The sequence below is a fragment of the Hyperoodon ampullatus genome (genome assembly GCF_949752795.1).
Source record: "Hyperoodon ampullatus genome assembly, chromosome: 5".
Taxonomy (NCBI): Eukaryota; Metazoa; Chordata; class Mammalia; order Artiodactyla; family Ziphiidae; genus Hyperoodon; species Hyperoodon ampullatus.
The window spans coordinates 37,222,785-37,238,096 of NC_136918.1; the positions used below are offsets into that span (position 1 = coordinate 37,222,785).

Here is a 15,312-nt window from a genome sequence, read left to right on the forward strand (position 1 = left end):
TACCCAAATACATTGATTTTTTTTTTTAATCCTGAATAGTGGATTATAGAATGACCATAGGAAATGAGGAAGTTTAGGTTTCTGTGATGGTTGTACCATGAGTAAGGCCGTTATCCTCTTCAATAGCAATTTAAAGTTCTGTATTATTGAAATATTTGCTGAATGAAGATTTTAAGGCCTTTTATACTTCCTTTCTATGTTGAATCAGCATGAGTAGGTTTAAAATTGGGGGAAAAGGAGTCAAGTGGAAAAAAATTCACGTAATTGAAAAAAGCTGATCCAAGTGCCTATCGGTTGTAGTTGGAAATTTGCAGGATTGTACTTTTTGTACAGAATGGTTTCCTGGTGATTTTGTGCTTCTTTGAGGTTGAGCCTTTATAATGTTTGGAAAAATGAAATGTGAACCGTACTGTAGTATAGATCATGAGTAAAACTAATTTTGTTTTCTTGTAAGCATAATACAATAATCCTGAAGTGACATATGCTGAGTTAGTGAAGAAAAATTATTTTGGAGTTTGTTGTTATAAGAAAAATGAACATATCTGTAGTCTATGTGTGACTCCTTAACATACTGAAGATTTAGAAGTATAATTCTCCGGAAAGTTCTTCTGTTCTTCCCTCTTTTTTTTTTTCCTTCTCTACCTTTCCCTATCCCCCCACCCCTTCTGATCCTAGTTCTTCCTTTCCACTCTGCTGCTCTATTTTGATACTTTTCTGTGAAAATGATTACTTTTTGTTTCAATATGCAACTACAGTGTAATCTTTTTGAATATTTTTAATAATCAATTTAAACTCAGCATTGTACTGCCAATAATGCACTTTACTCAACTGAAATGGCAGTGCCATAAACAGTTGACACCAGCTTTGAGTGTGTGCATGCATTGATCACTGCATCACCATGGTTACCTGTCAACTGAAGCAGTAAGGTTTCATCTATAAGTTACATCCCAATTTTAACTATGCTAAAGTGTGGAAAATACGAGTCTTAGAATTAATGAATGTTTAGATTTCAAAGACTATCTTTTAAATTGCTGATTGAAATGTCAAACAAGTTATTAGGGATTGGATTAATAGCATTACATTTTAGAAGAAATAGTCACTAATTTGCATTAAAATGGAAGAAACATTCATGTATATATTGCTTAACAAAAACCCTTACCTTACCTCTGAAAAGTGTAACTTTTTTTTAGTTGAAGTGTAGTTGATGTACAATATTATATGTTACAGATGTACAATATGGTGATTCAATATAGTGATTATACTTCATTTATAGTTATTATAAAATATTGGCTATATTCCCCATGTTATACAATATACCCTTGTAACTTACTTTATACGTAATAATTTGTACCTCTTAATCCCTTACCCCTAAAAGTGTAACTTTTAGTTTGGGGACTTAGGCACAAACAATTTGGTTTATTTATACAGTTGTTATTAGAACTCTTTTTAAAAATAAATAAATAAATAAATAAATTAGGCTGCGTTGGGTCTTAGTTGCAGCACGCGGGATCTTTGTTGCGGTGCACGGGCTTTTCGTTGTGGCACGTGGGCTCCAGAGCGCACGGGCTCAGTAGTTGTGGCACATGGGCTCTCTAGTTGTGGCTCGTGGGCTTAGTTGCCCTGTGGCATGTGGGATCTCAGTTCCTTGACCAGGGATCGAAACCCGTGTCCCCTGCATTGGAAGGTGGATTCTTAACCACTGGGCCCTGTTATTAGAACTCTTGATTTGTCAATTCCTATTGTATTAAATGCCCATGGCACACAATTTCTTTTGTGCGTGTTTTAAAATACTCTCATTTGTTTCAGCTAGGCTTGTTTGTTTGTAGGTACCCACTTTCACTCCTAAAGAGAAAGAAAAAGCACAAAACTTTTATAGTCTATTTCATAAGTCTAACAATGCAGAGAGGAATTTGAAGAAACTGTTAGTGGTAACATACATGTATAGGGACATGTGACATGGATTTCTAATTGGGATTGTTGGATCAAAGTATGTAGGAGGTTTAAATTTTTGTATACTGTCAGTTGGTTTTCCAAAAAGCTAGTACAGGTGCACTCTTAACAGCAGTGTATAAAGGTGCTCTTTTTTTGTGTGTGTGCCAATTTAATAGGCAAATAATGTTTTATCACGTAATTTCATACTTTACCTCATCTTGTTTTCTAATAGGATCATGTGCTCTTTAATTGTTACTGTTTCCCCCCTCCCTGGTTCTACAGCATTGTAAGATCCCTAAATTCTAGTTTCAGACGATTGTGAATTTGGCAGTAATCTTTATAAAGGGAATAATATACCTGCCTTTCCCTCCCATTATCATATGTTTTATGTTTATTGTCATGTCTTATTTTTCCATTGAGACACATGAAATAGAAGTTCTATTATAGGCAACTCCTACTTTCTCTTATTAGTATTTCCATTGGTACTAAAAAAACTATATAAAATTTCTTACCTTTAATCATTCTTGATCAGTGATTGCCTTGATAAGGCTTGTGAAAACTGTCAGCCTCTTTTCTTACCAATGTTGGAACGTCACCTAGTGGTGAAAGAGTGCAAGAGAAGGCTGTATACACAGGCGATACTTGTGTAGCTCAGAAACTTTCATGGTTGGAATAAATCATGAGTTATTGGGTTGGCCAAAAAGTTCGTACGGGTTTTCCGTAAAATGTTACAGAAAAACCCAAACAAACTTTTTGGCCAACCCAATATTACAACCGTCTCATTTTAGTGGAGAAGTTGAAACCAAGATGGGTGAAGGAGCTTGCAAAATAGTTCATGTTGAATTAATTGACATTTAAGAACGAGTTGAAGCTGATTCTTGAGTTGTGTACTCTTTTCATTTGTTTTTGTTTTGGTTTTTTTTGTATTTTGGGATAAAGTTTTATATCTCCTACTGTTCCTAATATAGTAGTGAACATGTCATATATGCTCACTTAATACTTATAGTTGAATTAGTTTGATAAAATAATTTAGAATTTGCTGTTGCTTTTGCTGTATCACTGGCTAGTACTTTTCCTCAGTGGAGCCAAAATATGGAGGAGACAGAAAAATAAAAATAGCTATCTGTAGCTTTCTTGAAATATGCTTGTTAAAGGAGCCTTCAAAATGGCTACTTTACCTTGTCTGGGGTAAAATAACAATAAGAGTACATCCAGGCAAAGAGAGTGGAATGGTCTGATAGAGACCATCTGGAGGGTCCTACAAGTTCAGGCCCACAGTTGGCCATGTGTGGTAGAATTAGAATTCTGTACATAGGTTCAGTCTTCTTTCTTTCCTTTCTTTCTTTAACTATTTAAAAATATTATTGCACATAGATGGTGAAAGCATTCAAAGAGCACGAAAGTCTCCCTCATTCCCATCCTGACACACTGTTACCCCTGATAGTTACGTCACCAATTTACAGATATATTCATTCTTTGGTTGTCTTAGGGGTGGGTGCCAGTTTTCTTTTGAGGCCTTTTTGGTTCTGCCAGTTTTGAATATTCACTCTTTCGGACTGGTCTTATCATAGTGAGCCTTTCTACTGCTTTCAGTTGTCTGCTGTAGCATTTTCCATAATAGATGGTAAGATTTTGAAATCAATCTAGCAATTATAATACTTTCATAACTTTCAGCCCTTGAGTATGGAGTTTTAGAAAGTCACATACGTGAGGAAGGTTTAAGGTGAAGTATAAAAGCTTTAAGATCAAAGTAACTTGAATAAATGAAAAAAAATCTCTCATTCATATTAAGTAGACAAACTTAATTATGCAAACTTAATTATGCTGTATATAAATTATATATTTTACTCATTTCCTTTTTTTAATAATGAGAATAAAGCATAGATACCATTTGTCAGTCCAAAGGTACCTTCTCCCAGTTTTTACTGATTAAATACTATACAATTGACTGTAATACTCAAAGCCATTATTTTGTCTAATGATAGTCTTACCACGTGGGGTTTCTCTGAATAAATGGGTTGATTTCTTTCTTTAAATAGCGTATATAATAAAAGTGATAAAAATGTATGCACGTATGTTATAGTGCAGGTTAAGTTATGACTCTTAATGTTCTTGAATTGACCCTAAGACAGAAAATTGCATTATCTTTCCTAATTATAACTTATTTTGTTACAGCTATCACATTGTTTTGTAACTTACAAAAAAAATAATTATACAAAGACTGCCTTTTACAAATGTAAATACAGTTTTAGTTTGGTGTATATTGGATACAATGGTCTTCCTTAAGCCTAAACACAGAAACAAAAGCATGTATTATAAGAGAAAGTTCAAGATGGGAAGTGATAAAATGGGTATTGAGTAGAGCTTTGTTAAGATTTAGCTGGTATCCTCGTAAAATTTCCATGTATTCATTAAATTATATTATGTCATTCTTATTGTTAGGAGCTGACTTGAAGTGTTAAGTTTTGCCCTCATAAAATTGTCACAATTTGGTTACTGTTGTTGGGAGATTGAGATTTTGTCATTCTTTTTACACAAATATTTGTATAGATACTAAAATTAAGGTTGGACAGTGAGTAGAGTTAGGATTTTATATTAATAGGGCATATTTCAGTTGTAAAGGTAGAACTGCTTTTGAATTGCAGAAGGTCATCTTAATTGCTGTAGATGCTACAAATTTGACAATGAAATAATATTGATTGAATTACTGATGAACTAATACAGAATGCTGGCTTTGCTGTTTATACTTCAGAATCTTTAAAACACCCTTTGCTTTGTGGTTCTGAAAGGTGTGTTTATCAAATCTTTATTTAACATGTATAGGTATGTTTAATTCTCAGGAAAAAACCTAGAACTACAAAATAAAGTGGGATGATTCATTTTGTTTTTCAACAATACAAGGTGGCCCAAAAGTTTTAGTGCAGTTTTAATTTTTAAAACTTAAGAAGTACGTGTTCCAAACTTATAAAAAATATCATTTGAGAATTTTTAATACTTATTTAGTTTTGCAAATATTGAATAGTACATTTTAAATTTTATTTATTTATTTATTTATTTGTTTTTGTGGTACACGGGCTTCTCACTTTTGTGGCCTCTGCCATTGCGGAGCACAGGCTCCGGACGCGCAGGCCCAGCGGCCATGGCTCACAGGCCCAGCCGCTCCGCGGCATGTGGGATCTTCCCGGACCGGGGCACGAACTCGTGTCCCCTGCATCGGCAGGCGGACTCTCAACCACTGCACCACCAGGGAAGCCCTAATTTTATTTTTTTAACTTCAGTTTCCCTGAAGTTGGCAAATACCAACAGAAGTAAACAATTAAATTAAAAATATTTATTCAGAATTTACTTTGCTTGAGGTTTTACTTGAGTGGCAGATCATTCATTCCCTAATTCACCTTGTAAAATCACCTACTTTGGAAATCTAAGCACATACATTGAGTATCCTCAAAGAAAACCCTCCACATATAATACTATAATATTGTTACAGCTAATGCGAAACTCAGGTTTGAAGCAAAGATGCCTTAGGTGTGGGAATTCTATGCTTGTTAAGTCCAGCTCATCTTGTTTTAGGAAATGAGATCTGACTCTTCTAGATTTAAGACTATACCTTAAATGGTTCTTAGTAATTACATAATGTGAAAAAATGAGTTAACTTTCACAAAAATTAGCATTAGATTTTGTGTGATTTATTCCTGATAGCTTCACTTTGTCCTGTGCTGCTGTTTTTACTTACACAAAAAAATCAGGTTCATTGTAAATGCAAGGAAGGGTTTGGTTAAGCACAATAGCCTATAAGCTGCTTGCTACTTAGATAACATCAAGGCTCAGTCATGCACTGTGGAATTGGGACTTCAGTATGCTAGATATGATTTATTCAAGTAATAGGAGCTCTGCAGTGGCAGTCAGATGGCAGAAGGTATGTCTTCTGAAAACCCATTTAAAATTGGAGCATTAAAAAATCCTACATTTTAATGTCTTAGTCATTTTGAAAACAGTTCAAAAAGAACCCAAACAAGTATGTGGCAGAAAATTGTCTTTTGAATGGATTTTTATGCTTAGTTTCATTTTATTTTTGTTATTAAGAGCCGGCTTTTGAAAGCTCTGCTAATATCAACAGTTGGAAGGAATGATGATACAGTGCTATTGGTAAGAAAAATTTCTTTGTTTTTTATGATCTAGAAATTGACTTGATTAAAAAGCACATGCCCTCAAGCAAACCACCGGAAGTTATACTTCTGTAAGTTAAATGGATTTTAAAAGTTTGATATTAATGTTTTAAATATCTAATTGAGTAAATGGTAGAATAGTATTTAATATGTATTTTCATCTTGATAAGTAATATATTTTGAAATATGTTATATAGATTTTTATCTTCATGATGTCATAAAAATGTTAAGGGGTTTCTATATGTACATGTTTTAAAAATTTATACATTTATGGTGTGTATATGTTTTAAATGTAAGCTGTTGCACTTGTCTCACTGGGCTTTACTAAAAGTTTATGTGAAAAGTGAATTCTTAGTAATTTCCTATGAAGTATAATATGTTTATAGAGAATAATAATTGGTGACTTTTAGAGCAACTTTTAATTTGAATTACTTAAATTATTTTTAATATTTCATCTTTGGTAAAATTTGGTAAGACTTAAGAACTTTGCCTTAAAAAGTAGAACTTTGCCTTAAAAAGTAAGTTAAATTTCAGAGAAATAACACTTATAAAAAGAGTAATGAGATAATATGGTCAATTGTATTTAGAAAAGTATGAACATAGATTGTTGTAGGCAGTGCACCATGTGTAATGGCTCATTTAAAAATAATTTGAGTATTTTTTTTGCTGTGGTCAGTTTTTACCTGTAGAAGATGAGATAAAAATATAGTTATCTTGGACTAATTTGAACTCTGTCAAGAGATATTTGGGGAAAAGATTTTAAATAGTTATGAGCATATGGAATTAAGGAAAACATTGAATTTTAATGGTAGTTCTTTTTCTAAAATTATGAAAAGCATGCTTATTTATCTGCAAATATATTCTACATTGAAAACTTAGAATTTACAGAAGTGGGGAAGTACATCTATATTTCTAGGCAATGGATGAAAGACAAGAGTGAAGAAGAGTTAGATTCAAAACCCAGGGGTAAGAGTTTATGGATAATACCTGAACATAATAGGTTGAATCAGTAGATTTGGGACTCAAGAGTCCTCAAGATTCATATCCCTTCGTGCCAGTCTGAAATTTTTCTTTTATTTTCACTTCAGATGGGTGAATTTTTTTTTTAATTCAAGTATAGTTGATTTACAGTGTTGGGTTAATTTCTGCTGTATAACAAAGTGATTCAATTGTACATATATATATACACATTCTTTTTCATATTTTTTCCATTTTGGTTTATCACAGGATATTGAATATAGTTCCCTGTGCTATGCAGTAGGACCTTGTTTATCCATTCTATATATGATAGTTTGCATCTGCTAATCCCAAACTCCCAATCCATCTCTCCCGCACACCCCCTGCCCCTTGGCAACCACAAGTCCATTCACTATGTCTCTGAATCTGTTTCATAGATAAGTTCATTTGTGCCATATTTTAGCAAATGGATGGCTTTTATTTAAGAAAACTTTTCCATTATGGACAATTTATACATATTAAAGAGTAGAAAGATGAGTATAATGAATTCTCATGGACCATCACTCAGCTTTTTTTTTCTTTTTTTAATTTTAATTTTTTTTCATCACTCAGCTTTTAAGTCAGCTTTATCAGTTATCAACTCACAGCCATCCCCTGACTAATAAAGATTTTTTTTTTAAGTTTTAAGTTTTTTTATTGGGAAGTAAGTTCAAACCTGCAGAAAAGTTGGTTTGTTTGTGTAAAGTTGTTTGTTGGTTCCTTGATTATTCTTCTGATATCTGCATAATCTATAGTGATGTCTCCTGTTCTATTCCTGATATTGATAATTTTTGCCCCCCCCTTTGAGTTTAACTAGAAATGAGCAATTTTATTAATGTCAAAGAACCAGATTTTGGTTTCATTGATTTTTTTCATCATTTTTCTGTTTTTTAAAATTTCATTTATTTCTTCTCTGAATTTTAGTCTTTCCCTTAAGTGCCTATACTGGGTATAACTTGCTGTTCTTTTCCTACTTTCTTAAGAGCATTATAAGAGTGTACTTTCATTTCTCCATGTTCTTTGTGCTGTTGCTGTGTATAGTTACCCACTTAGTTACCATTTCTGGTGCTCATCAATCCTTTGTGGAGATCCTTATTACCATCGGTTATCTTTTTTCCCCCATCTGAGGAATTCCCTTAACAAATTTTTTTTTTTTTTAAATAGTGTAGGTTCACTGCTGGTGAATTTTCCCCAGCTTTTGTATCTGAAAAAGACTTTTATTTCACCTTTGATTTGGGAAGACATTTTTGCTGGGTATAGAATTCTCAGAATCATTTCTTTTTCTCAGTACTTCAGAGATGTTGCCCTGCTGTCTTTTCGTCTGCATTGTTTTTAGCAAGAAATTTAATGTCATTTTTATTTATTTTCCTTTGTATGTGACATGTCTTTTTTCTCTGGCTTCTTTCAAGATATATATATATATATATACACACATATATATATACACACACATATATATACATAATATACATATATATATATAAAAACCCATTTTTCATCATGGGTTTTGATGATGGTATGCCTTGGTTTAATTTCTTATGTTCTTTGGTTAGTGTTAGTTGGACTTCTTGGGTCAGTGGGTTTATAGTTTTTCATCTAATCTGGAAATTTGGGGGCCATTATAGAATTACATATTTTTTGTTCCCTCCTGCCTTACATGTATATCAGAGTGCTTGAGATGTCACACAGCTTACTGATGCTGTTATGTTAGCTTTTTTTCCCCTCTAGTCTTTTTTCTCTCCATTTTTCATTTTGGATATTTCTATTACTAGGTCTTCAAGTTCATTGATTTTTTTTTTTTTTTTGGTAATATCGAATCTGCTGTTAATCCCATCTAGTGTGTTTTTCATGTCAGACATTGTACTTTTTATTTTATGTTCGATTTGGTTCTTTTTTATATTTTTCATGTCTCTGCTTCACATGATCAGTCTTTCCTCTTGCTTTTTGAACATATGAACTATAGTTGCTTTTTGAACATAAGAACTATAGTGGGGACAGTGTCAGGGCAGAGTTCCTTTGCAGTTATTTTAATGTCCTTGTCTACCAGTTCTATTATCTCTGTCAATTCTAGGTCCTCTTCTGTCCATTGATTTTTCTCATTGTGGGTCATATTTCCTTGCTTCTTTGCAAGCCTGTTAAGTTTTAATTGGATATCAGCCATTGTAACTAGATATTTTGTATTCCTATAGATCTCCTTGGACTGTGTTCTGTGAAGCAGTTAAGTTACTTGGAAACAATTTTATTCTTTCAAGTCTTAAAAGTTTTGTTAGGCAGGATCAGAGTAGCTTTTAGTTTCAGGTTAATTTGAACCCACTACTGAAGCAGAATCCTCTGAGTACTCCGCCTGATTTCATGCAGCTAATGAGGTTTTCCCACTGATTGGTGGGAACAGGTACTCTTCCCAGCCCTGTGTGAGCCCTGATGCATTTTTCTCCTTAAACCTTTTGGGTAGATTTTCCCCTGGTCTTGGTAGTTTCCTCACACACAAGTGCTGATCGGTATTCAGCTGAAGACTTGAGAAGGGACCACTTTGCAGATTTTCAGTGTTCCTTCTCTGTACATATCTCTTCTCTGGTAATCTGCCCTGCAAACCCAGTCACTTTGGTGCCTCCCCAGACTCCCAGCTTCATCTCTTCAACTCAGGAAGATTGCTGGGCTCCCCCTGGGATTGCTGCCCTACATTTTTTTTTGCATCCTGTAAATTATTCAGTTTGTAAACTGGGACAATTGTAGAGCTCACCCATTTTTGTATCAGTTTCCTTCATTGACGTCCAGTTCCTTGAAGACTATATAGTTTTATATATTTTATTCATTTTGTTGTTTTAGATAGGAGAGCTAGTCTTGGTTGGAAGCAGAAGTCTCTCCATTTAAGAATTTGAAGAGGTTCCTCCCCTCGAGAAACATATTTTAGGTGGTGTTGGGAAATGGGGATCAGAATTATATGTTTTGGTTGTTAAGAATGACTGGTAAATCCTGAGTGATGATCCTGAGACACAGTCCATAACTTAAGGAAGAACCACGGATTAAAGGTTAAGAACCCCAGACTGGATTCTTTAGTGGGGACAGTGTCAGGGCAGAGTTCCTTTGCCTTATTACCCTTTGAAGGTAGGCACGTGCACATTTGAAACCTTGCAGGATTGGACTAAACCTTACAGGTTCAGGCAACAACAGCTGATCTTTCCTACAGGGAAAGAGGTTGGACTTGCTAATTCTCCCCAAAGTCTATAGCAGCAGGTGTATAGCCCTTGAGCATAACTGCTGCCTCAAGTTGTATTGGTTTGATGGAACAGCCTTACAATGGTGGGATGACTCTAGTACTATACTTTTCAGGGCTGTAACAGTACCCTAGACTGAGAAGAAATTGTTACTAAATTGCCTAAAATGTTTTGTATGATAATGTGTCTTGTTTTCCTCTGAGAAACAAGATACCTCTGAGGCTTCTTTTCCAAGATGGCACTGAGTCCAGTATATTGTGTGTGTGTGTGTGTGTGTGTGTGTGTGTGTGTGTGTTTGTAATCAAACTTCTGCATTTTATTTCTGTGGAAAGCCCTGACTCTACCTAGCCCTAACCCCGTCTTCAGGGCTACCAGAAAGTAGAGAAACTTTGAGTGCCCATTGAGGAGGCATCAATATTTTTTATTGGTCATTTTGTTGATGACATAAATCAGGAGATTTCAGTAGCCTTATGGGGGGGGATTAACTTGAAATCCTGCAGTTGGTTTTACTTTGCTATTAATTCATATCATGTAAACATTACATGTGGCTATTGCTGTCTTATCACAAATTCTTTATCAGGTCATTCATTCAGGAGGTATTTTTTGATTGCCTACCATGTGTCAGACTTGTGCTTGCTATACACCGTATAGATGAATGGAGGTATGGCATCTGTAATGAGGGAGGTAATATTCCCACTGTGTTCTGCAGAGATCAGCCTAGTCTAAAGCAGTGGCTCTCAAACTCTTTGGGCTCAGGGCTCAGACCCTTTTACATTCTTGAAAACTGTTGTGAACCCTAAGGAGCTTTTGTTTATGTGTGTTATACCTGTTATTGCCACATTAGTTTTTATAGATCTTTAAGAATATTAATTTAGTAGAACAGTTATAGATACTACATGTTAAGTACATATTTTCCAAAAATATATATATTTTCCAGAAGCAAAAAAAAAACCAAAACGAGAAAACCGGCATTGTTTTACATTTTGCAACTTTCTTTAATGTGTGGCTGAATGTCTAATATTTGAATTTAATCTGTTTTTTAATACAGGAAAAAGATTTTTGTCAGTGGGCTCAATGAATTTTTTCCTACACAAGCATTATGGATAGTCAGGAACAATAAGATTGCTCAGTGGACTTGGCATCAGAATGAGATAGTCAGTAGAGTGGTCTCCAGTAGAGGTACACTTGCCTTAGAGATTAACCCAGCAATTGCCATACATGTGATAGGTGCTCAGTAGATGAGTCTGGGGAATGAAAAAGGAAGAGTCTGTAGTAATAGTTTCTCTCAGAATTTAAATGGCTTTGTAGCAAGGCTAGTGCTAGTATAAATTAATTAATGAAATATGCCAAGTTTTGTGATAGTAGTAAGCCAGGCAGTTTCAAGAACTGGCACACCATTGAAAATGTCATGAGAATCAGCACTTTAGTGACTACTTAAATATCAGTTAAACTTGTATCAAAACAAGAAATCTAGTAGTATGAAGTTAGTATCAGATATAGTCTACCAAGATACAAGATAATGTTCTAATATTTGTTCCTCTTTCCCTCAGTTATCTTCAATTGTTCTGAAGCACAAGACCTTTCCAACCACTGTAGATATGGACAAAGAAGAAAGAAAGACTATCAACCAGGGTCAAGAAGATGAAATGGTAACCAGCTTTTATAATATACTTATAAAATATGAAGAATTTATATTTCTAGGGAAGTAGAAAAGTATATTAAAAAAACTGCTAAACTAAAATACAATAAAACAACAGCTAAATCAGTGTGCTGTCGTCTGACTGTGTTTTTGAGTTGGGATTATGTAACACCTCTGGTTCCAGTATAGTTCCTGTTTCACTTGTGAACTGTTAAAACTTAGAGGAAAGAGAGATGTTTTTTCATTTGATAATTTAAGAAGTTACATTAGCTAATGTTTAAATATATCCCAAATGCAAAATTTCTAATTTTCCATTTATAAAAAATGTTTAAAGTCAGCTTAATAAAACTCAAGTCTTTGTTGGTGGTATGTGGGGGGAAAGATAGGGTTGTCACTTTGAAATTTACCTCTCATGTCACTTGATGTGTAATCACTATGTCCATGCAGGAGATTTATGGCTATAGTTTGTGTCGCTGGAAGCTTGCCATAGTTTCTCTCGGAGTGGTGTGTACTGGTGGCTTTCTTCTCCTGCTCCTCTATTGGATGCCCGAGTGGCGGGTAAAGGCAACCTGTATTAGAGCTGCAGTTAAAGACTGTGAAGTGGTGCTGCTGAGGACTACTGTAAGTCCACGTGTTTACTTGTAGCTGATTATTTGAGAAGTAAAATAATGTCTTTGTGTGTATTCAAAATAAAATACGAAGAGAACATCACTGCTAGGATACCATGAGGAATACTAATCCTAGTATTTCTAAAGCATCTGTGTTTGAAGTGACTATATTATCCCAGTGATTAGACTTTAAAGGAATCTTAAAAATGATCACATCTACCCTTGTTTATAGTTCTTGATGCACTGAGAGATTGGATCAGTGGTTGGTCTATCAAACTCACTTGACAGGACTGTATCCCAGATCTTGTCTACTGTGCAGTGCTGTTGCACCCTAGGATTTGTTTTAAAATCCTAATTGGAAGCATTTTATAAGAGGCTTTAATATCTAGTCTCAGTATATAGTTGGATAAATTAAGAAATTATGATCTTTTATGAGATCCTCTCAGTGAAGTATGACATATAAAATGGTGAGCAGTTGAAAGCACTTCCTTTTTGAATTTATGCATCTTCGTATTTCGAAATGGTTTAACATTTAGTGAGTGGAAAGTGAGACTTTCTCAATTAGAGATAAGTAAATAATATATCGTGTAAAGAATGGGAACCAAATATATATGGTTATGTAATATGCATAATTGACTCTTTATCCTTATTCCTTTCTCTTCTAAGGATGAATTCAGAATGTGGTTTTGTGCAAAAATTCGCTTTCTTTCTCTGGAAACTCCCCCATTTTCAAGCCCAAAATCTATGGCTAATAAGGTTTCAAATGGCCATGCAGTTCACCTAACTGAAAATCTGGCTGAAGAGAATAGGCTTGAGATGAATAAATATTCACAGCCTCAATCACAACAGGTATTGTGATCTTAGTCTCAAAGTTCCTTTAAGAACCAGAATTGTTACATTTTATACTATTACGGATAGTCTATAATTTTGTACTTGCAGTTTTTTTGTTTGAGATAAAATTATATGCATATAAAGTGCCTATTTATCATTGTCTATAACACAATTTAGTTATTTACTAGAAGAAATAGATTACATGTCACATGTGATTGCTTTAATTTTAATAGTTGTTACACTATATGCTAAATTTGTGTTAGTAAACTTAATTGTTAACAAGTGATAATAATGCTTTTTGATATAACCTTTATGTATGTTCTACAGATTCGTTATTTCACCCACCATAGTGTAAAATACTTCTGGAATGATACCCTTCACAATTTTGTTTTCTTAAAGTACGTACTTTTCTTTTGTTTGGATTATGAGTATCTTGATAATGTTTTAGCTAGAAAAGAATTCATTTTAGTGTTACATAAAATTGAAGAGGTTTTTGTTACATAACTTTCATTCACTTGTTCATTAATAACTCCTTGGTGTTATTTGAATACTTAATAACCATTTTAGAATAAATCCTATCTGCAACTTGTACCTTGGCAAAATTTACATAAAAGTTAGAAGCAGTATGCTCCCAAAATCCAGTCTGAGTCCTTTTCTTTTTGAGGATTCATCTCAAAGTGAATTTTGAGTATACCTTTTTTTTTTTTTTTTTTTTGCGGTACGTGGGCCTCTCACTGTTGTGGCCTCTCCCATTGCGGAGCACAGGCTCCGGACGTTCAGGCTCAGCGGCCATGGCTCACGGACCTAGCCGCTCCGTGGTATGTGGGATCTTCCCGGACCGGGGCACGAACCCGTGTCCCCTGCATTGGCAGGCGGACTCTCAACCACTGCACCACGAGGGAAGCCCTGAGTATACCTTTTAGTCTGTCGGTTCTTTTTCTTTTTGAGGGTTCACCTCAAAGTGAATTTCGAGTGTACCTTTTAGCCTGTCAGAGTATCTGAATTATCACCTCTCAACTTCCTGACAGTTCCATCCACTTGTACTTGAGGGATGGAGTGATAGACAAACATAAATTTCACTTTAATATGTGGATAAAGATGGGACATCATCAAACAAGTTAAGCCTTGGGTAGGACATATTGGAATAATCCTTTAAAATTTATTTTTTGTGGAGGCTTCAAATGATATAAGTACTAAATTAACTAGGATTCTATTTTTATTGCTGTTAAAGTGATTATTGTAAACACTCGTTAAGTATCGTTGCTTGAGAGTGGCAAAGAAATTCTTAATATGAGCAATAAAAAAAGAATCACCTTGTGAACATTTAAAATGTTCATGCCTGGATTTTGTTCCTCAGACGCTAAAGAACTGGTCTATTCTGGAATGGAGCAGGGCAATTCCACGTGCCTACTTCTGAAGACCATTCCTAGTTAGAACCATTGCTCTCTTTATAGAACACTGCCTATAAACTGTCATTTTGTTTTTTTAAAAAATTTTGACTTGGAGCTGATCCCTGCTACCTTTGGAGAAGTAATCAATCTCAGTGGGAAAAAAGAGTCAAATATATTTGCCGTGTAGCCTTTGCCAACCATACCAACTTGTAGAATTTAAACTTATCCCAGTGATAGCAGCTAATCATGGAGCTTGGTTTTTCTATCCGAAAAAAGCAGAAAAGGATTGGAGTTAAATGATATGTTAGATTCTCTTTAGAGTTTTTCTGAATAGCATCTCAGTTTAAATAAGCATAATTAAGACATTTGTGGTGGAAAGTAGATATGCTAGTTGAATCCCAGTTTTAATTGTTACAGATTTTAGACATTGCCTGTGACTCATACAGATTCAGCACTTCTCTTCTCAGTATGTATTAAATGAGGGAAGGATTTAGATTGAAGCCTTTGTAGAAAGAAAAATGAGTAGGACTTCTT

At 34.5% G+C, this 15,312-nt stretch overlaps 1 protein-coding gene across 3 annotated transcripts in view; it reads left to right on the forward strand.

The window, feature by feature from the left end:
* Positions 1 to 11,907: 11,907 nt before the first annotated feature.
* Positions 11,908 to 15,312, forward strand: part of ATP13A3 (ATPase 13A3) — a gene marked incomplete at both ends in the record, with an annotated part of 53,687 nt that continues 50,282 nt past the window's right edge. For all 3 annotated transcript variants that reach the window (XM_079704609.1, XM_079704611.1, XM_079704610.1), the window contains 4 exons: positions 11,908 to 11,958; positions 12,396 to 12,569; positions 13,223 to 13,405; positions 13,715 to 13,785. In XM_079704609.1, coding sequence (XP_079560735.1) covers positions 11,908 to 11,958; positions 12,396 to 12,569; positions 13,223 to 13,405; positions 13,715 to 13,785 — 479 coding nt within the window. The remainder of the gene's footprint in view (positions 11,959 to 12,395; positions 12,570 to 13,222; positions 13,406 to 13,714; positions 13,786 to 15,312) is intronic.